The 23,312-nt window shown below is 38.1% G+C and overlaps 1 protein-coding gene across 1 annotated transcript; it reads right to left on the bottom strand.

Moving 5' to 3' along the window:
• Positions 1-4,594: 4,594 nt before the first annotated feature.
• dap (dacapo) lies at positions 4,595-22,876 on the bottom strand. The gene is made up of 3 exons (XM_067771737.1): positions 21,412-22,876; positions 18,259-18,686; positions 4,595-7,677 (listed from the first exon to the last, which is right to left on the bottom strand). The coding sequence occupies exons 1-3, from the start codon at positions 21,567-21,569 to the stop codon at positions 7,505-7,507; spliced, it is 759 nt and encodes a 252-aa protein (XP_067627838.1). The 5' UTR covers positions 21,570-22,876; the 3' UTR covers positions 4,595-7,504.
• Between the last annotated feature and the right edge of the window lie 436 nt (positions 22,877-23,312).

Here is a 23,312-nt window from a genome sequence, read left to right as displayed (position 1 = left end):
GGATGTGATGTTCGATCGGGATCTACATTTTGGGGAGCATGCATCCGCAATTGTACCGAAAATCCAGAGTCTTAATAAAATCCTAAAATCTCTTGCCGGCAGCACTTGGGGCAAAGATTGAGAGACCTTCATTAGGACTTACAAAGCAATTGGCCGGCCGGTTGCATGCTAAGCGTCCCCGATATTGACGCCGAGCCTAAAGGTTACTCATTGGAGGAAACTACAGACCTGTCAAAACACTGCTCTCATAAGGGACTTAAAAAGTCATCTTCACAAACATTAAGCGGAAATATGGCACCTGAGAACTCAGTCATATGAAGAAGAAGAGCACAAAAAGGTCATCAGAGAAATTCATCAAAATGCACCTCTATGCCAAGAATTTCCCGGTGAACCTCGTTCTTAAAGTTACATACCCAAAACGTGTAGTAGAGGAAAGCAACCTCCCCAGCGAGACGCGCGACATTCTAGCTCAACTTAGATCTGAATACTGTAACAGGTTAAACTCTAACCTATACAGAATCAACTAGCACATACATCATGTTTGTCCTGCTTTTAACGTGTCCCCACATGACATCAACCATCTTTTCAATATCAATGCGTAACCAACGTCTCTAACCCCCTATCTCTCGGATCCATCTCTTCTGAAACAATTTGTGAAAAGTCGCATCTATTGGATGCGACGAAGCACCGCTACAACAACAACAACAAGCAAAAGATCCCCGGAGTAGATAGCAATGCTCATATAGTTGTTTGCTGTGTAGTCATACGTGAAATCGGCTGTAGACTCTGGGTTCAGGGTCTTCACCCTTTATCTGCCGTTTCGTTCCTCTGGAATTCAGAGAGTGGAGCAAGATAGCGAAGTCTACTTCTCGATAATTCTCGGGAATCGCTCTCAGAATACTTACACGGCCACATCCGATCTTGGTCCAGTACAGAACAGTGCCATACTTTTACCATGCAGGTCTATCGGTAGAGATTGAAGCATTGTGACTGGCATATATTAATAGTTATTAGGAACGCAGTGATAGCATTAATAGGCATTCTAAATCTGACCTCAACATGATGGTTTCAGTTAAGTTTACCGTCTTAACGAACGCCGAATTGATAGTTAAGGGGTGATGGCCTAAAATATAGTATTTTATAGAGCCTGGTGTATAGAGTTGTTTCTGTTTTCGTAGGATTTTTTTTTGAAGTCACACTCGAGTAATTCACGAGGTTCAGTGCGGGCTACATAAGCTCGCCTAGAGTTTGAAAATATTTAAAAAAACCGAGTAAAACATTAATACGATAAGATCAGAAAGCCTGCCTCCTACCCGTATATGGGAATTAAATAAATTCTTGTGACTTTGTTTCACTAACCTGATAGTCCCTGAGGTGTCCTTTTGTTGACATGAATAAATAATGCGTTACGATTTCAGTCTCCACTGGATGCTTTAACATAATATTGGAATTTTACAACACTGCATGGAAGATTTTAGAGAGACTCCTAGAAGATCATATGAGAGGATCGATTGACATAATGCTTCTTTCAAAAGCTCAATGTCTCCCAATTAGGAGCACTCGGAATTTTCATGTCTTCCCCTACTTGCTCCTTCCAACTCAGTGGAGGTATCTCCATTTACCTGCTCCCAATTACGATTGCCAACAGGAGTTCTTTCTGAGCCGAAGCATCTACCCGTTGCACTATAATCTTACCTACTTAAAACACCGCTCTTCATTAAAACCCTCTCCCTTGTCATCGCGAAGAGGACCATAAATCTTCTGGACCATAACTCTTTCCGAGTACTCCAAGAGTCGTTTCATCTTTTCTCGGCACAAACTATGCCACGACACGACATATGACAACTAAAACTTGGCCGAGCTTCTCCTCCAGTTCATTTTAACTTTAATTTTTCCGGCAAATCGGCGGAACGTGACCTATATGTATTATGCCGACTCCTAAAAGCATCTGTAAGGCACGTGAATTTCTAAAGTATTCTGAAGTTACTTTCGCCGGGGACTGAGCCCATGGCTTTCCGCCAGGCGAGCACGCTACCTCCACATCACAGCGGCGGGTAGAGATAATACTTTCATTCTTCCAGAACAAGAAAACTGCAGTGCACCCCGTGCTATTTGGCACTAATAAGTCGCTTTACCTAAAAAGCGTGCTAACGATTCTTATTGGGCACTCTTAAGTTAGCCCCTACAAGGGCGGAGCATAGCACATGATTAGCAGACCTATTGCTTTATAATGGATATGCTAGCAGCATTTCCTTACATTTGCCCCAAGTGCATCCAGAAGTAAGACTACTATCGAGCGTCTCGCCCAATAGTCGGTAACGGTATGCCTCGACGTAGTTCTGTGATCCCTTTCTTCCACGCTAGGGGCATAATCGTTAATCTATTGACTTCAGCTGGCAGAAAATTTACCTTCATGTAGAAATAAACATGAGCAGGGATAGGTCGGGTCTTGAGGCTGGTCCTTGGCATTCGATTTTTTTAGAAATGACAACGGAGAACGGCGAAAAACTTAAAGCGTTCACCAGCTTACCGAATCTCTCGTCGTGAAGGGTTGCAGCATTTGCCGCTTGACTTTTATGATCGCTCATCGGACCTTATCAACCGTATGACGCAACACTTTGGTCCCGATAAGGTTATTGTCAAATGGGATAAGCAGTTTGATGTTATGATTTTACACAGACTTCGCTATTGACCACAACTTTCTAATCCCAGCAAAGGGGTCGCAGTCCTAATACGGTCCTCCCATTTGACTCGTTTACCTTCATTCACAAGCCGTCTCATGTCCATGTTGTGGTCCTTTGTTTGTGATACTACTGATTCCAGTTTTTGATCAATATCGGCAGAAAGAGAATGGTTCAGCTGAAAAACTAGGCTGGATTTCCTGTATTCTACCAGCAGGTAAGTCGAATCAATAGCATTGCTGCAGAAAGGAGTGATAGCGACCGATATAACTCGTCTTCGTTAGCTGCTTTTCCAGGCTTTAGTAGTGAAATTGCCTTTGCCATTTTCCATTGTTTTGGAATTACAAAGATTTAAATTGCAAGTTGAAAACGTGTCGCTAACGTTATGCCACATCAGGTAACCTACTCCCTCAACGCCAAGGTGCTTCCGCATCGGCATGGCTATAACATATGGGCATATTGATGGAAGGCTTGGCCCTATAATAGCCATCATCCAGTGAGTTTTCTAGCTCCGTTTCACGTTCAATTCTCAGGAAAGCAGCTCTGGATCAATGAGCTTCAGAAGCATAGTTCTCGATATTTTTGTACTCGTGAGTGTGATAGACAGATGTCGCTGTTGTAAGGCTAAAAAGGAAGCAGCGACATCTATTTTTGAAAAAGTTGGTTTATTAAAGGTGATGTCCAAACTGAAAACAAAAAATAGACTTCTTTCTGTATATATATCTGGCTAAAATCGTTGTTGTTGCATTTACAGCAAACAATTTTCTTTGCGACCGGACGATGCCTAATGGGTTCTGTAATCTATGTGGAGGTGATGGTAATGACACGACGTGCTTGTGTTTGTATGCCGCCTGTCAACCACAATTTACCGACACCCGCAGAGAAATTAAATTTCATTAGATGTTCTTCCCATTTGGCACGCTTATTGAAATTCTTAATGAATCTCTAGGGCTAAACTATAGCTAAGTAAGACAGGTTCCCACATAAATCGTTCCCGAGATGGTCGGGCTATCACCTTAATGGTGCTGTGGTACCGGAGCGTACCGGATCTGTATCCGGCAAAGGACCAATACATCGATAACACTCCCTTAAGCCTTCGGGGAGCAACCTCAAAACAACAACAGATTCTCTTGCTGGGGCTGCAGCTTCGGTCGGGAAATGTGGTATTTCAGGTATTCTAACGGTCGGATGTTGTTGTTGTTGGAGCAGTGCTTCGCCCCATCCAATAGGTGCGACCAATCACAAATTGTCACCAATGTCCTCTAACGGGAGTCCAAGGAAACTTGCTGTTTCAACAGAGGTGGACCTTAATGAGAGGGGTGTTAGAGGCGTTGGTTCCACGTTACAACTGAAGAGATGGTTGATGTCACGTGAGGACACATTGCAAGCAGGGCATACACTTTGTATGACGGGGTTGATTCTGTATAGGTAAGAGCTTGCCCTGTTACAGTACACAGATCGAAGTTGAGCTAGAGTGAGGCGCGTTTCCCTAGGGAGAGTTCTGCTAGTTCTGGGTATTTTTTTTTAAGTACCGGATTCGCCGGGTAATTCCTGGCATAGCGGTCCAAAGCCTATTTGTGGATATCATTGAGGACCTGCTTTTGCTTTTTGGCTTCATACGGCTGTGTTCTCAGGTGCCGTATATCCTCATAATACTTGCGGAGATGACCCCTTAAGCATCTGGGCGGTGTAACCTCATCAATCACATTTATTTTGCGATGCCCCGGTATCTGGGTATTCCTATCCTATATCTGCAATACAAACTCATTATCTGGCCAAAATAAGCATAAATTATATAAACTCTACTGGAGCCAGATATAATCAGTAACAGTTCCCGGCTCATACAGCGGACGCAGAGTAAAATTTTCAGGGATAGGAACCCATACTTCACATAGATAATTAAATATTCCGTCTTTCTATCGTTTTGTTAATTGGTTTTGCGTTTATTTCGTTTTTTTATTTTTAGCGTTTTATTAATTCTAGATATATATACTATACTAAATACATTATATGAAATAACTTGGAAATATATAGTGCAGCTGTATATATTTTATGTGTTAATATAGTATGTATTTATGTATATAGATTACTGGCTACAACTAAATATTCATTGAGGCAAAAGAAAAATTTTAACAAAACGAAAAAAGGGAAAATTGTACTATTAAGATGTAGCAGAGGCACAACCTCAAATGAGAGAGCGCACATACATACGCAAATATGATGTACACTTACCCATTCATCTTACATGATTGTATTCTAAGGTGATGCAACAAAATCAAGACGCTACTCAAACAAAACAAGCCACTGAAAATGTTGCTAACAGAAGTCAGAGCAATGAAAATGTTTGCTGTAGCGTGAGATTTTGTGTGTGAATTACATATTTGTGTAAACTAAAACATACAAAATGCTTAAAAAAAAAGCATAGCAAAGTTATGCACTTACAATATGCAGGACACATGCAAAATATGATGCATGCGGCAAGCAAAATTTTAAGTTGTTTTTTGTTTATTCATTTCTTTTTGTTTTTTTTTAAGGAACAAACAATTCTCTCTCTTATTTTCTAACATTTAATGTTTGCTTAGTTTATATTTTTGTTTTTTGCCTTTTTGTATAAGCGCACTGAAAGTACACACTGGGTAGAAAGGGAACTATATATATGATGCGTGTATATAGCATATAGTTTATTTGTTTTAACGCTTATTTGCGCAAAAGGAAATGTAATTTTTTGTTTTGTTGTTTTGTACCCAAGATTTGTGTGTTTACAGTGAAACAATTAAGTATAAATTATTTAGAAACAAATTTTTGAACTACATTTGAAATTATTTGTACTTCGTTTAGGGAATATAGTTATGAATTTAGTATGAGTGAATGTGTGTAAAATGATTTGAAATTCGAAATTTAAGTTTAATTATGAAAATCGCATGGCGTGTATTGTTTAGTACAATGCTTTACATTTCGTATAGACTTCGAAAGGTGAGTATGCTCTTCTCTTCTCCATTCGAAACCGAATTTATTTAACATCTAAAAGCTTGCATAAAGCTCCAATAGTATATCAAATTCGTATAACACCTACTCTCCAATCGAGTTACAGAATAGCGAGCAAGGTTTACATGGACGTTAGTGCTTTTTTATGATTGAATAAAAATCAGTAAAGTTCATATAAGAGCAAATAGTATAAAACAATATCAGCTAGCGATTGACAAGTTTTGAAACAAAACTTTTAATGTATGAAATTTTATCTACATTGCAGTTCTTAAAGCGTCAAAGTGTGGGGTATGAAAAGTTTATAGCTTTTCTATTTAGCTATTGTTGTTGTAGTAGAAAAGCACACTTCGAAAAATGCTGCTTTTTATATTATAAGGCGTATTATCATGACGCACTGAAATACTATTCTACGCAGGCCACAACAAAAACAGCAGTAGAATCTAATTGAAGACGGAAACGGAATTGACACCATTAAATATTTCGAACATAGTATCGAAAATTCTTGTTTGTCTCTTCGAATCAGTAAAGTTCGCTATTTCAAAAGCTAATGCGTAGTGTTTTATTTCAAAAACTAATATGAACATCCAGAAAGATGTTGCTAATCTGGTGCTGAAAACCGTTCCAACTCCGTTTGCGACAACAATTAATTCTGCAACAAACACGCCTACATTTTGGCGCTGTAAAAAGTGCAATACATTATGTTGTTTACATCATGTAACTATTTAAAATATATAAGAGGTGATAATAACATTACAATTATTTTTATATAAAAAATTACAATTAAATTTTGTAAAAAAACTGAAACTTTTGCTTAGTTTGTAAAATCTAGATTTCGTTCATTAATTACGTAAATGAATTTTGTGGTTAAGATGATTCTTGGTTTAACAATGCACATAAATTTTAGTCCAACACTTTAATACAACTTAAAATAGTTATATATATATAATTTTGTATATTTTCTTTTTCAAAGTTAGTTGGTTAATTCGTTTGTTTTACTTGCTATTCTCTTGTTTTTTTTTTTTTTTCATACGTCTTCAAAATATATGATTACAAAACTGAAGTACATTCGAATTGAAAATAGTTCACTTGAATTTGTTAGATATTCATTGTTAAAAAATATTAAAAAATTAGTTCTGTTTGCTTTTAAATTTAATTTGTTGTTTTACTCATTGTTTAAAAATATAAAAGTATTACTTCTGTTTTCTTTTAAATTTAATTTGTTGTTTTTGTTTTTTGCGTAAATTTCGAACAAATATTGTACAATATTAATAGAAAGTTAGCAATTTCTTCTACTCAACACTTTACACCTCAAATTTTGAATTCTTCTTCATACAAATTTGTGTCACATTTCTTGTGTAAAAGCAATTACTAACTTTTTATTTTATTACGGGCCATTGAACAGGTACAAATAAGCAAGTCAAAGCGTGTAGGGCAGTATTTCTTTGCTCTATAACAATTCCTCAGCTTTATTTTGCTTTGACTCACCAACAAATTCCTGACAATTCCTAGTTCAATATACATTTTTTTTTGTCTAATAATTAATCACTTATTGTTTATGGCATGTTTGTCATTGTATCGTTAATAGATACAATTAGCAAAATTTACACAAATAGTATGTGTAAATATGCATATATATTACTTACAAATAAAAGTTATTATAAAATACATACTTAAATATATATCGATCTATATATATAACTATGCATTTGTATATCTAACTATTAGTAATCCTTTTTATTTTGTAGTTAAATTTAATTATATATCTATGTATATAATTAACTATAAGCTAATTTTAAATATTAATATTTATAAAAGTTCAAATTGTAACATATTCTTCATTAATTATGGCGCTGTAAACTGCGTTGTAGCGAAAAATGCGCACTAATGCTGTACGCATGCGCACTATGAGGAAAATTGCCGCTGTTGCTGCTGCCAGAGCTGGTGCGTGTGCGTTTAGCGGGTGTTGCCTTTTTTGGCGTCTGAGCGAGTCGTTTGCGCTCTTTCATGTATTCTGCAAGAGAAAAAAAAAATTTTATTATTAAAGATTCTATTGATCGGTCGAGAATGAATTAATATATGTACATCTTATTTATAAATGGTTACCCGCCATGTGGCGCTAAGATCGCATAATTACTGAAGCTCATATATGAGACCGCGCCTATCTAAAAGTCGCATAGAACCAGCTATCGAGTGAATTTGATATATTGACAACGCCAAGTGAATACAATACTCTTTTAGGAAATTTTCACAACAGGTGGCGCTGGCAGCAAAAACTGGCACGGTAATGGCCCATTATAACCTAAGGTTCAAATCAATGTATGTGATAACTTCTGCATAGACGTCAAAATTACAAATAGAACCGATCACCTGATTTTTAATTGACTGTCGTGGTCTCATTCTGTATCTCTTTCTATCACCCGATGAAGATAGCCGGCCCTATGCACCGCCATATTGAATATCCTGTCAAAACGCTGACAAAACGAGAAAAAGTTGCCATCTTGTCAGACAGTTGACGGATAAGATATCACACTTTTTTGTCCACAATGGTTCAAATTTTCAAGTTTTTAACGATTCAAACTTATTTTAAGTACTGTACTACGGCTTATTAATGAATTAGAGAGAAAGATACAAGCAAAGAGGATTAAGAAAGTTACACAGAAGATGGCGCAATGACATGCTAGGTAGCGCAAGGATTATGCTCTAAGTTTGAAAATATTCAAGTTTTGTAAATTATGTGAAAAAGAACTCGCTCTTCGGGCGATCGAGGAGCTTGAAATGTTTGAAGTTTACATCAAATCAAATATTGTCGCTAAGCTCGTTTCCAAAGCCCTTCAGATGGGCGTTTTTTTTTTTTTTTTTTGTTTTGTTTTTTGAAAAATCAATAATCGTACGAAAGTTATAAGAACAGTTTCCAAAATGTGGTTGAATCTCGTTTACTAAAAGACATATCTCGCAACAAAAACTCCAACTGAGTACGAATTTGATTCGTTGAAGATCTACCAACACTCGGTATACTCCAAAAAAAACGGCTCGGAGTTTAAATAAATGTGGGGTTCAAAAGGTATTAACACGCTCTTTTCTTTAAAATTACGTCAAATCGTTTGTATTTCATTTATTTCCGTTTTACAATTAACATTTCAAGTTCGTATTATTTTGCGTTGTACGCTACTATTATAGGTTACATAGACACGTTTAGTTCACATTTACACATGTTTTAGTTCAAATTTATTTATTTAGTTAAACATTTTTACTTTGCACTTATGCTTCGGCATATACAAAAAAGAAGTTATTTTTACTTGCCGTGGCGCGTCCGATTCACTACTCAACTTCATATGAACTGTCCTCAAGCGGAAACTATGACTTTGAAATTTGTCTATTCGCTATTTTAAAAGTTCCGTTATCCCTTTGTTGCTTGTTTGCATTTTATCTTATTTATTCATGTTTCTGCTGTTAGTCCGTTGTCCGCCTGCAGTCGCTTTATGACATACAGTGTTGTAAAATGTCTTAATTACTTTAAGGCTCCCACATCCGGCCATCCTGAGTTTAGTTCGCCTCGAACGATGGGTCGAATGCCTTCATGTACTCCGCTACCGTTGTACTACGTCTTGGACCCTCGTGGTCTCCTACCTTCTCCACTTCGTATCTACCGTGATTCAATTTCTTGGTAACTCTATATGGTCCTAAGTACTTTGGTTTCAGTTTTAACCCTGTGCCGAACTGGGTACGCTTGATGGCTACCAGTTGGCCTAGTTTATACTCTATTTCCCGTTTTCGTTTAGCGTTAAAATTTCTCTTGTTTTCTTCTTGAATCTTCTCTATGTTCTCTTTTGCCGTCTGTCGGACTTCATAACGTTCACTATCTATCTCTTCGACTCTAAGTTCTTCTAACATTTCCCTAAGTTCTGGTACATCCGCAACCCTCATTTCTAACCCCGTTAGGATTCTAAAGGGTGAGAATTTTGTGGTTCTGGGAGGAGTATTATTTATAGCGCGTTGTACTCTATCTACATGTTTGTACCAGGACTTTGGATCGTCGACGCAGAGTTTAGTTAGCATTGGCAAAATAACTCTATGAATCCTCTCGACTTGACCGTTACCTCTAGGGACACCTGTGGCTATGTTTAAAAGTTGTATATCTTCGCTTACGCAATATTCCCTGAAGGAATTTGACGTAAACGCGGTACCCCTGTCAGAAATAATACGTTTCGGATTGCCGAAAACTGACGACTGCCCTTTTAGTATGTTGATCACCGATTCTGCGCCCGTGTTCTTCGTCGGATAAAGCCATGTGAACTTTGAGAACGCGTCGATTACAACAAATAGGTAATTGTATTGCTTGTTTGTCGTTTCCATTGGCCCTAAGTGGTCTACATGATAAGTACCCAATGGTTGGTCCTCCTTATTGATCGGAGTCAGAAATCCCTCTTTTTTCCCCGCCTTCGCTTCCGAGACAATACATTCCATGCACGATCTAACAAACTTTGCTACCTTCTTTGACAACTGTGGCATGTAATACTTTTTCTCGATTGCTTCTTGAGTTTTTTTGTTAGAAAAATGTCCCTGGTTATGCGCGGTTCGTATAATTTCGTCCTCCATCTGAGATGGGATAACCACTAACGTCTTAACTGGATCTTTGAATAAAATGTCATTGTATAGGTAATAATCTTCGTAAGGACCTGTTTCTAGTACTTTCCTAACTGCCTTAATCCAATCATCGTCCATCTGAGCTAATTTCAACCGATGACTTAATGTATCCTCCAATAGCAAGCACGACATTCTACTGAGCGCGTCTACATGTCTCATTTTTGTTCCGCTACGGTGTTCGATTGTGTAATCAAAATCCTGCAAATACAAAGCCCAGCGTGAAACTCTTAACGGTACATCACGCTTTTTTAACGTCATCGTGAATGCATTGCAGTCGGTTACGATTTTAAATTTGATGCCTATCAGGTAAACCCTCCATTTTTTTAGTGCCTCAATTATTGCTAAAACTTCCAACTCATACGAGTGGAGTGTTTCCTCAAATGGTTTAGTTTTCCTGCTTGGCTACTCAACTTGTTCGCCAGCACAGTATAGCAACACTTCAAGGTTCGTGTTCCGTTGTTCATTAAACGGACGCCGCAAAGCGACAAAATTTATTATTTCTTTTTCACGCAAAATATGAGCGATGAGCATAACGGCTTTTCAACGATAGGGTTTTGCATATAGGCACCCCAATGTATAACTGTTCTATCGTATGACTTCAATTAAACCCGATATGAATTTTTGGTACAGTTTTATGCAGATATTGCTGCATTTCTAGCACTGAATTTTTCACAACGATCTGTGACAAGCTTTTTTTTTTTTTGTATGTACGTGTGTGGCTTAACGGCTTTAGCACAAATAATCGGACGGCGCATGAAATAAGTTTTTATTAAAAAAATTTCCGCACTTCTGACACCATTTGTGGGGTTCAAAAGGTATTAACACGCTCTTTTCTTTAAAATTACGTCAAATCGTTTGTATTTCATTTATTTCCGTTTTACAATTAACATTTCAAGTTCGTATTATTTTGCGTTGTACGCTACTATTATAGGTTACATAGACACGTTTAGTTCACATTTACACATGTTTTAGTTCAAATTTATTTATTTAGTTAAACATTTTTACTTTGCACTTATGCTTCGGCATATACAAAAAAGAAGTTATTTTTACTTGCCGTGGCGCGTCCGATTCACTACTCAACTTCATATGAACTGTCCTCAAGCGCAAACTATGACTTTGAAATTTGTCTATTCGCTATTTTAAAAGTTCCGTTATCCCTTTGTTGCTTGTTTGCATTTTATCTTATTTATTCATGTTTCTGCTGTTAGTCCGTTGTCCGCCTGCAGTCGCTTTATGACATACAGTGTTGTAAAATGTCTTAATTACTTTAAGGCTCCCACATAAATATTATAATAGACGAATTTCGGAATAAAAAAAACAGAGGTTCAGAAGGCTTTCTTTTATCGGGCGTATTAAAAAACAAGACTTGGGTAGAAATCTACCGAAACTATTGCGAAGAGAACGAAGGAAATAGAAGTTATTTGAAAAAGCAAATTAAATAAACACAGAAATCTCACACAAAGCTTCAATGAACCTTGACATATTTTTTCAACTAGTTTGCTAACAAAAAACCCTGAGTACTAAGTACACCACACCACGAACAATTATGCGTTCAACACCTTGTAAACCTGCAATGAATAAACAATCAAACAAAGCAAAATTTACGCATTTACGATGAAAATAAAAACAAACTTCAATAAAAGAAAATAATAAGAACAAAAAAGGATACGTTGCACCAAAAACAAAGAACACAACACAATGACGTGCGCACAGCAATTGAAATTAAATCCTGTTTTCACAAGACCAAAATCGAAAATTTTACAAAAGTAAAGTATTATTGCATTTAAAAACAACAAAACAAACCAAATAGAAAAAAATCTTCAGAGTATTAGAAAAGTAAACAACAGTGTCAAAAACTGACTCCAAGAACGATACAGAGAGCAAGAGAAAATGCAGCCAAAAGTCAGCTGTTGTGCATCCCTTAAGGATATAAAAGAAAAGAAATCAGGCTTTACAGTCAAAGCAAAAAATTTGGCACTTTATTTGGACAAGCGCGCGCACCGTCTGTCTGACAAAAGGCGCAGTCAGTCATTAATGTCAGCAATGCAAGGCATACAAAGAATTTTGGCACGTGGCTGGCAGGCAGGCAAACAAACAGGCTGAGATCTACATAGATGTATGTATATACAAATACTCGCAAGATAGGAAATTACTTACTCTTAAACGTGCGAAGCCAAAGGCGGATCTAAATGAATGTATATATGTGATTTTTCTTTGGCTGCAAACAAGCAATGTGTGCATAAAATAGGAAGTTGTTAGAGATTGGCATATGAGCGTAAGCGAGAAAAAGGGGCTTGGCTTGAGTAAACGAAAAGTAATAGTGCTAAGAATGAATAAGCGCAAGTCTTAGATTTATTAAGTCATCAGGTGAGCAGGCATTCCAGTAGCAGAAGCTGGAGCTCGCGTTTGAATGGTTGCGAGGCACATGAGAGTTTGTCGACAGCAAATAAAAGAAGGCGTGTGAGCAAATAGATGCAGTGCAGATAAATGAGACATAATTGGTGATCTGTAGCAACTTTTTTTGATTGTTTGCTAGGCATTGTTTGACGTTATTTGCAATTAAGTGAAAGTTATTTGAATTTTCAGATATAAAAGTCCGCAATCCTTTTTTGAAATCCGAGATGTTCTGTGGATTCAAGATTATCTTTAAATGTGAGACAGGAAGTGACCGTGCAGCCAATCTAATAAGCAGTATACGACTGAGAAGAGTGGTTGATATCTATGGGAGGTGTCCACTAAACGAAGCACAATCAGGACTCCTATGAGGGATTCAAGGGGTTGTGTAGCGCAATATATAGCTTCTCCAACCCAACTGTCAACCTCACCTTCGAGCGGCGAATCCCGTTTCACTAACAGACGAGGCTCTGGCGACCCCAAGCTCCTCATGGAACTTGAGGGTGGGGAGGGAGGGATGGTCTGAAGGTTTAATGTGGCCATATAAATCGTTCCCGAGATGGTCGGGCCAGCACCTTAATGGTGCTGTGTTACCGGAGCGTATCGGATCTGTATCCGACAAAGGACCATCACATCAATAACACTCCCCAAAGCCTTCGGGGAGTAACTAATCGCTACAACAACAACAACAGGACTCCTATGGGGAAAAGACTGTAGCGTCGCCAGAGTGTTTCAGTCTCATGATATTGATATAAAATGTGAATAAATTATAAAAGTACTGAAGCAATGAGGGATGATTGTTCGGCCCTGCTTGACTTCATATACTCTCGTATTTTTAAAATATTTATAAATGTTAGGTCATGATATTCAAATGAGAAGAAAATATAGTTTAACACACAATAATGTCTGTCCAAGTAGTATTTGCAGCTAAGAAAACAATATGATTCTCAAGTGTGTGGTTTCAATGTGCTGCAAATCCCTTTTCAAGAGAGGTTTTTTAAAACACGCTACAATAACAAAACTGATGTTTGCGATGTATAAAAACGGCCTATTTTGTTCGGTACAATAGAATCATTCAAGCATATCAATTGAAGAGTCCAATAAATCTGCTCGAGGCTTATAAGGATGAAAAGAAACAAGCAAACGTAATGAAAAAGAACTCGAACAAAAACACGAAATAAAAGTAAGTTTAAATATTACAGTAGCAAATTTTGTTTGAATGAATTATTGATTGAATTAAGACTACAGAGGTAGCATGCTGGCTGGATAGACATGTATTATGCTGGCTAGTTGCGGTTAGTGCTGATCAACAACGATCCTTGTACAAAATTGAAAAAAAAGCAAGCAAAGCAAACGTTAAAATGATGAAAACAAATTAAGCTGACTTGTGGTGACAAAAAGCAATAACCAGTACTTGTATACAATTTATAAATTAATGACAAACCGAGGCTTCCAATTGATAATGAAACTGGTTGCTAATTGATAATGAAAATTGATGGCGGTTTTTGAAAGAATCCAAACTACGAAAGTAAGCAAGCAAACGAAAGAAAACAGTTATACAAAACTGCATAACTCTCATACAGGCAGTAAAATACAGTAAACGTTCATTTAGCAGCTATAAATTGTCATACTTTGATCAATGATCGCACTGAAAGCATACCAGTTGACTATAGGAAATGATAAAGTGCCGAATTTGTTAAAATTAATTAAGCAAGCACAAAACAAAAATGTGTATCAAGCGAAAAGTACAGAATCAATAATATTTCAATGCAATTGCAAAAGGCTGTGCAGCAGCCCAACCACCGCCATCATCACCACCACTGATGGTTGAAACTCGTGCATTTATAAATGAAAATGCAGATGTATAATATGTATATGGATTTTCCCAAAAACATGTTTGCTTGTAATGCATTTTGTAAAAGGGCGCAAGTTCACCGGAGTCTGTATAACAAACAAAATGTGCACAGCTGTTTGGAAAATTCATAAAATTCCCCCCAAATGTACCAAAGTCAAAAGAAATGCACGTAGTGAGATGAGTTGCGGACAACGGTTTTTGAAGCTGGTTTTTCCACAAACCATATTTACGTAGCATTAAGTATGCTAAACCAAAAAAAATGTATTCAGCTTATAGTACGTTATATATCTCTACCATACATTATTTTCGTATGTCATTTTTAAAGCATTTTCGTTCATGTAACTGTTAGCATGAAGCACAACAGTGTCGGCGGTGGTGGTATTGCTAATGAGGCAGTACCATCACATCATGTAATCATCCCCCTCATCAACTAACTAGCAGTTACAATGGGAGGGTTGTAATACTTTACAAAGTCCACTTTTCTGGCTTTGCAGAATGCGCAACTTATTTGATTTTTTTATTCTATAATAGTCGCTTGATCACTGCAGACAAAAGCCGTTCAATATGTGGCACTAACAAACAGCTGCGTACAGCTATACCTAGTCTCCTAACCCAAAAGTGATATGTTTTGTGAAGTGCGCATGCGCATGGTGGTGAGTTGAACGTACAACAATTGCACAGCACGATTTTTTGATTTTCTGATGGGATATAGGTGTGTATATGATTACAATAATATGTATGTATGTCAATGCATGCAACCCTTTAGTGCACTTAAAGCGTCGGGCTCTGATAGTACAGTGTTTTGTGAATAGGAGATTTTGTTAAAAAAAAAAACCCAAATATATTTTCTCTATTTCAAGTCTATGGGTAATAATGTTTTGGCCACATCTTCACGAGCTTTCTGTTGTTCCAGAAATGTGTGGCATTGATTTCGGTGATAAAGCAATCCAAAATAACTTGATCGACAGATGGCTCTGCACTAGATAATTCAAAAAACTGTGCTGACAAGCCTGTATCTATAAAGGTGGTTGTTGCTTACTAAGAGGCTTCCTTCTAGGGAGGCCTAAAATCACTGATATCCTTAAACCAAAAGGCGGTTGTTGATGTTGTTCTGTTAACAGTGCTGCGCCCCATTCAATGGGTTCGACCACTCACAAATTGCCATCAAAGTCCTCTAACGGAAGTCCAAGGAAACTGGCAGTATCAAAAGGGGCGGACCATAGGGAGATTGGTGTTAGAGGCGTAGGTTCCGCCAAAAGGCTGTTGTTGTTGTTGTTGTTGTAGCGATAAGGTTACTCCCAGAAGGCTTTGGGGAATGTTATCGATATAATGGTCCTTTGCCGGATACAGATCCGGTACGCTCCGGTAACATAGCACCATTAAGATGCTAGCCAGACCATCTCGGGAACGATTTAAATGGTCACATTAAACCTTCACGCCATTCCTCCCTCCCCACCACCAAGTTCCATGAGGAGCATGGGGTCCCCCCAGCGGGTTAGGGGATCAGAATATACCCGCGGTAGGTATGCCTGTCGTAAGAGGCGACTAAAATACCAGATTCAAGGGGCTGTGTAGCGCAACCTTTCAGGTTGCTAGCGCAATACATAGCTTCTCCAAACCCAATTGTCAACCTCACCTATCCGTGGCGAATCCTGTTTCACTAACAGACGAGGCTCTGGCGACCCCAAGCTCCTCATGGAACTTGGGGGTAGGGAGGGAGGGAATGGCTTGAGGTTTAATGTGGCCACATAAATCGTTCCCGAGATGGTCGGGCTAGCACCTTAATTGTGCTATGGTACCGGAGCGTACCGGATTTGTATCCGGCAAAGGACCATCACATCGATAACACTCCCCAAAGCCTTCGGGGAGCAACCTTATCGCTACAACAACAACAACAACAGGAGCTTGGGGTCGTCAGAGCTTCGTCTGTTAGTGAAACGGGATTGGCCGCTCGAAGATAGGGTTGACAATTGGGTTGGAAAAGCTATATATTGCGCTACACAACCCCTTGATCAGTGATGAGAATTTCATGAAACTTAGGGCGAAGCCCAATCAATTTAAGCTGAATGCCTATAATTAAAGTTCAAAGTGGATGATCCTTTGGTGCAATCTAAGGTACAAAGTACTTTTCGTGCTTATTTCCAATGTCACGAAATCTCTAATATAGGACTTTTGATAGAAATTGTGTGTCTTCGAACTAAGTTGAACAATTCCTACGAGCTTTTTAAGCTGTTTTGTTTCAAACATTAGGTGATATGTTTGCACTTACATAAGCAGGAAAGCCAACTTCGTTTTTCGTTTTTCCTCGGCTTGAACTACTGTGCAAACTACTTTTTTATTTTAATTGTTGTTGTTTTATAGTTTCAAGTGTACTGTTGTCCGCAGACAAACAATTGTAGTACAAAGTAAAGCAACACTATAATTATCTGATTTTTCAAGCAGCCTTTTTTTATTGGAGTTGATAAAAAGTTATTTCCCTCAATTGCGTTGTGAATTTGATTTTTTCTTTTACACGATATTTTTTTAGTATTTGATTTTATGGTTTGTTCTTTCCAAATTTAACAACTGGTTGTATTTATGAAGCTTGCTTTCAACCGGAAATGATTTCAAATCAAAATCACATATCCTGCAATCAATTTTTAGCGAATATGGAAAAGATACGCCTACGCAGGCAACAAAAGCGACGCCAAGCCTCAATTTCAGTCAATGGAGTCAATATTTTATAAGCAGAGGGCAGTCAAGCCAAACAATAATTAACTAGGGCAGATTTTTCAAAAAGGTAATGCCATAAAAATAATAACAAACCGCAACGGTTAGAAGCAGAACACAGAACACATTTGTGAGGTAATGCAAGCTACCTTTGATTAGCGTTTCAAGCGCTTATTTTAACTGATTTTGTATAATTCTTTGTTCGTTTTTAGTTTTTTTTTTTTTCGTTTACAAAAACTTTTGTTATAAACTCCTGCATTTTCTAACCGCCTACAACTAAGTTTAAGCACGCAGCGTTTAAAATGACCGTTAAAAACCATTAAAGCATAGCGATGTGCACTCGTTAGGGGAGTATGAATTTCGAAGCTGAATATTGGAATATTGATTGCGTGATATATTGGTTTCCGGTATTTTATAACGGCCGTTAATATGCACAAATATGGAATTTTAAATATTGATTGCTAGTAAACGTAAAAAAAAACAGATAGAAAAAATAAACACTAGGATAGGAGAGCAACCGTGAGGGAGGCACAATCAAGCGCTATGCAAGCTATCGAAAAACAATACAATTCCCACGCCGAAACAACACATTTGAGGAGGGTGTAGAAATTAAGTTATTTAAATACAGTATCAATATTATATTGAACGCGTTCGCTTAGCACAGTAAGTAAAAAGTGCATTATTAGATAGCAACCACCGACAATTGTAAGAAATTGCGTTCTCACACTACAATTCATTCAGCAGGTAGTCAAGCACTAAAAATACAAATAGAGGAATTGCGCTTTCATAATAAGAACACAATTACATTGCCGAGTAAGCGCAATTAAGGAAATCAGCTTGAGTTAGCAGAACGTAAGATACGTATACAACTGAGCGTCTTGCTAGCAAAACCTCTACCGCTCAGCAATTCAGTGTAAGAAGCAAAACTCTAAAACTAAAAATTTAATCAGTATTTCCAATGCATTAATATAAAAAGTAACTGCTACTAACCTGTAATTTTCGGTTGACGTTTACGTAGTGGCGAACTGCCAGCAGGACTGCCATCATGCGTACTCTTACTACTGCTATTACCACTTTGCTGTAACATTTCGGGTACTTTGAACACCAACGACTCATCTTGTGAATCATAATCACCGCAGGAATCTGTGTCGGTCGATGCGGATGTATTAATCAGATAATTTTCACGTTCAGCACGCTCATCCATTAGTAAATCTGCGCTGCATGGTATTACGGGGGCTGGACGTACATGTGCGGCACGTATAAGTGTATAGACTTCTGGTGCATGTGTCGATTCCTGATAGGAAATACGCTCCCAAACGTATTGTGTATTTGTCGGAAGTGGTGAACCATTGCGAAAATCAAAACCCCACTTTTGTATAGCGCGCTCTTGATGTTTGTCCAATTCCTCGGCGAAGGCTCTATGAAGTGAGAGAGAATTTATATTTTAGCATTTTGATTAGGTGTTAGATTTAAAAGCCGAAGAAATAAAAATTAGGTAACTTTTTGTCGCAACAAGTTTTCATCTCTGCCAAACTTTGATCGATTAACTGTAGTTTTTGGGCTAATAATTGGAAACCGGTAATTTTGAAAAAATAAGGAATCAGAGTATTCCTTTAACAGGCGACTAAAACTCACAGCTTCCAAGGTTCCGGGGGACGAACATCGGCCCCTCTGCATTCGGTCCAATACCACAGGGTGCTAGTGCCGAATGCATCACTTCAAAGGCCTGCCCATGGTCGCACCACTTTCCTTACCTTTCGGGGAGTGTTTTTGCTGTTACAGTAACGGAGCACGATTTGCTTTCCTTCGCATTAGGTGGCAATAATAATTCCAAGTTAACACAAAGCACAAAAATAAAGCGCGATAAATCTCCGAAGATAGGGCTAGTCTCCCTTCCACTTTGCGTCGTGCCACTTTTTAAATTTAGCTAATTGGCGGGACGAGAGCTAAATGTTTTATGCCGACTCCTATCGGCTGGGAAGCTGTCATGGCAGAAACACACTCAGCCAAACTGTTTCTAATTGAAAACATTTGTACAAAGATGTTGTTTTTTTCCAGGATTTGTTCAAGGGGTCCTCTTGGTTTAGGAGGCACCCCATAAGAAACAGATAAGCATGGCGAGTCTACGGTAAGAAGGCGGGCAAATAAATCGCTCCTTTCCAACAACAACAATAAGACAAAGGCCCGTGTACCCTTTTCTCAAAACAAGGAAACTAACCCAAACGCCTTATTTCGGCTCCTGAGAGGAATATCACCCTATCTGGTATTATTTTTATTGTATTAACAAAGGTTTTGGGGAGTGGTATCGGTGTTTTTAGTCGGATAAAGATCTGGCACGTAAACTCAGCTCAGACATTAGCTGATAGAAAATCCTAAGATAGGGCGTTCTTCAACCGAATTATGAAATAGGACTTACTCAAACCTTTTCTTGGATGGGGCCGTTTCGATGCGACAGCCGATATAAGATGATCTTCCACTCAGCAGTAGATCTCCTTTTCAAAACTAAATTAACACCCATTCACTTTTTATTCTTAAAACCGGAGGAACAAAGAGTTTTCGGATATTGGCCAGCTTGACATTCAGCTGAGAGCTTTGTTTTCTAAACAATAAATATCGTGGGAGCTGAGCCACATCAACAAACCGCAATCGGATTTTATTTCTTTTAGAACCCGGCTGGAAAATAATCTGGGAAAATTTATACATAAACAACGTCGTCTAGTTATGCTAAATAGGGGCTTAAAAGAGCCACAGTACGGAATATATTTGTTTGCCGATTCATGCGCAATGTCTCGTATAAGCTGCGAACGATTAGAATACATAGCAGAACATCAAAGGAACAAAAATTTCAAATCAAAATTCATCCAGGAAAATTCTTGCGATGGCCTGTTCTTCTATGGCCTGTCTCTACCAATTGATTCGAAGAAGAAATTCGCCGCTCAAGAGGTCAGCCGTAAGAAGAAGGAGGCATAAAAAGAACTTCAGAGACGACGAAAAAAGGTTCCATTTTACTATGCCAACAATTGCCCTGTGTACCCCGTTGTTAACAACAAAATTGCAGTTGAGGAAAGCAACCTCCCCAGGGAGACGCGCGTAACTCCAGCTAAGCTCCGATCTGGATACTGTAATAGGTTGAACTCTTCCTTATTCAGAATCATTTTCAACATACAAAATTTATCTTCCGCTTGAAAACTGTCCCCACATGACGCCAACTACCTTTTTGGTTGCCATGGGGCACCACCGCCTCTAAACCAATTTTTGGGTCAGTCCTTTTGAAACAGCAAGTTTCCTCGGACTCCCGTTAGAGGATTGTGAATGTTCACACCAAACGGATGGGACGTACTATTGCTACAACAACAAACAATCCAGTATTGCAACGCCTGTTGTTGCTGTTTTTGTAGCATTGCTTCGCCCCATCCAATAGGAGCGACCGATCACAAATTGTTATCAATATCCTCTAACGGGAGTCCAGGGAAACTTGCTGTTTCAACAGGGGTGGACCATAATGAGAGGGGCGTTAAGAGGTGGGAGGACGACAATTTGTGGGAGGGACGTAACAAATTAAATGGGGTTACACTGAAATGACAGACCTTGGTCGGGAAGTCCCGAGTCGCTCTGGTACATGGAACCGACGCATCATGTACATATATTTATAGGGTAATCTAAATACTCCCAACCTTTCGGTCACCTCTCCCCGCTCATCTCCTTTCTATGCCGTATATGAGCCCCACCGGTTTAGCGGGCTTAGAATATACCCCCACATCAGGTATGCATACCGTCAGAGGCAAATTAAAATAAACAGGGATTCAAGAGGTTGTGCAGCGCAGCCCTTTCAAGGGGTTACGAGCGTAATTTATAGCTCCTCCATTTCTCAACTTCAACTAACCGTGGAGAACTCTGTTTCTTTAGCAGGCGAGGTTTTGGCGACCCCAAGTGAAACTACCAACAACAATAGCAACCCTCCTTGCTAATCTCTTTTCAAACTATGCTTTGGAGTTAACCTAGCTTAAAGAAAAGAGGAAGATTGATAGTGGAGGATAAAAGACGCCACATCCATATATTGGTCATCGAGTTGATTTGAGGCACTAAATCATACATAATAAGTAGTATAATACTGGTACAGAAAATATATTATTCGCTACTCACTTTTGTGTCTCCACCGAATTTGCTGGACCAAACAGATCACGCTTGATGCGATTCAATTGACGATTACAAGTCAAATTTCGACCCATTGTGCTTGGGCTTGCGCGTAGCTTACAAAATTCGGTTAAAACAACTGGATTAAGGACACGTGCAGCGCTCATCACTGCCAGGCAATTTTTAATGCAAATTTCGATAAGTATTAAAAAAATATATTCAATTTTCGCAGTTACTTATACACAAGGTTACAGGCACTTCCTATGTTATCACGCAATTAAATTGCTATGGTTGTTGTTTTTTGTATTCTGTTAATTATTAAGCTTAACAAGCTTGCAACAACACTTAACCTTGAAATTAGCGTTTATTTCACAAATGTTTATGTTATTTTTTGTTTATTTGACATTAAACAAAATGAGTTATTGTGGTTGCTTAATTTTGGCAATGACGTTGTTTTATGTTCGTGCAGTGTTTTTTAACAATATTTATTTGTTCTTACAGCGTTTAACTCAAACACGTTGAATTTCTTTGCTTTATTGGTGATCCAATACGTCCAATAACCACAAGACTTGATAGTTGTCAAACGTTTTCCCGCCAAAACTTGTTGATTTCCCCACTTTTGTTTTTTATACGCTGATTCTACCACACACACCCAACTACTTCTTTAGCTTACACTATTCAGGGTGTGGAGTAAAAGGCTTTTTTGGGGTACAGTTTCGTAGCAGCCTACTCCAAGTTTTACCTGCACACCCACTGACTGCTTGCGGAGTTAAGCACTTTTTAATTGTTGTTATTAAAATTTAAAATGCGCTTGTAAATACTTAAAATATTTATTTAAATTATAGTCACAATCTTATTAAAACAATTTCGTGCAAAAATCACAAATTTTCATAAATCGCCCCAACTAACAGGTTGGCCTCTTTTTTGTTGTTTTCAAGCACTGCTCCCCAATTTGTCTCTCGTTTCTCTCATTCAGCTTGATTCAGCAACAACACGAAATGTCAAAAGTTTCTCGTTGCTTTCGCGGTTTGCAAATGTTGTCGATGACTGCCACAAGCTTTTCAAACACAAATTAAACAATTTTCAAGCTTATTTTTGCACAAAATTCACTAAAAAAGGTAAATTCATATATTCATTTGTAGTTTACATATAATTTAGCTTGATTTTTATTTGCTTTACGTTCGTAATTCAAATACACACTTGCACTGAAAGTCGCTTTATATTCCTCTTCACTCACAAACGAATTTACAATTGACTTGTGGTCTCGCTGAACGCACTCGGCGCACTGAATTTCGAAATTCTACTTTTCTATGTTTACCATCAAAAGATGTAAAATTCTTTGTACAATTGCCAGCATAAAAAGGCAACCCAATATAATAAACACAAAAACTCCACGCATAAAATACATGGGCATACACGGCGGCGGCCGTTCAATTGGTGGTGGTTTTCTTGGCATATGTCTGTTTACACTCTTCTTCGTTTGGCTGATAAACACACAAACACGGAATAAAATTCAATATGAAAACAAAAACACAAATTCGAACTGCTGGAAGCGATGATAACATAAAACATGAAATCGACTTAACAGTGCTCGAAAATCGAATATGGCACAGGGTGAATCAGGTTTTTGTATTACTTTGTTTTGCCTTCTCAAGTGCGAAAGTGATAAATTCATAAGTTCGAGAGAGATGCACTGCATAACAGAAAAGGCCTCTATTTTGTGTCTGTGATTACACCACTGTTGCTTCTTCGCTGTATTAAAACCAAAACTGCTCCCTTTTGGTTTATTTTCTTGTTATTGTTGTTGTTGTTATTGTTGTTGCCGTTCTTGTTGTTGTTGTTGTTGTAGCTATAAGGTTGCTCCCCGAAGGTTTTGGAGAGGGTTATCGATGTGATGGTCGTTTGCCGGA

The sequence above is a fragment of the Eurosta solidaginis genome, chromosome 3, assembly GCF_040869045.1.
Source record: "Eurosta solidaginis isolate ZX-2024a chromosome 3, ASM4086904v1, whole genome shotgun sequence".
Classification (NCBI taxonomy): Eukaryota; Metazoa; Arthropoda; class Insecta; order Diptera; family Tephritidae; genus Eurosta; species Eurosta solidaginis.
This window is presented reverse-complemented; position numbering and strand designations above follow the sequence as displayed.

Bases quoted from the DNA above. Each gene is read 5' to 3' on its own strand.
- dap (XM_067771737.1), bottom strand. From the start codon at position 21,569: ATGAGCGCTGCACGTGTCCTTAATCCAGTTGTTTTAACCGAATTTTGT. The intron at 18,687-21,411 runs GTGAGTAGCGAA...CTCACTTCATAG, and splicing joins AATTCGGTGGAGACACAAAA to AGCCTTCGCCGAGGAATTGG. The intron at 7,678-18,258 runs GTTAGTAGCAGT...TTTCTCTTGCAG, and splicing joins ACGTCAACCGAAAATTACAG to AATACATGAAAGAGCGCAAA.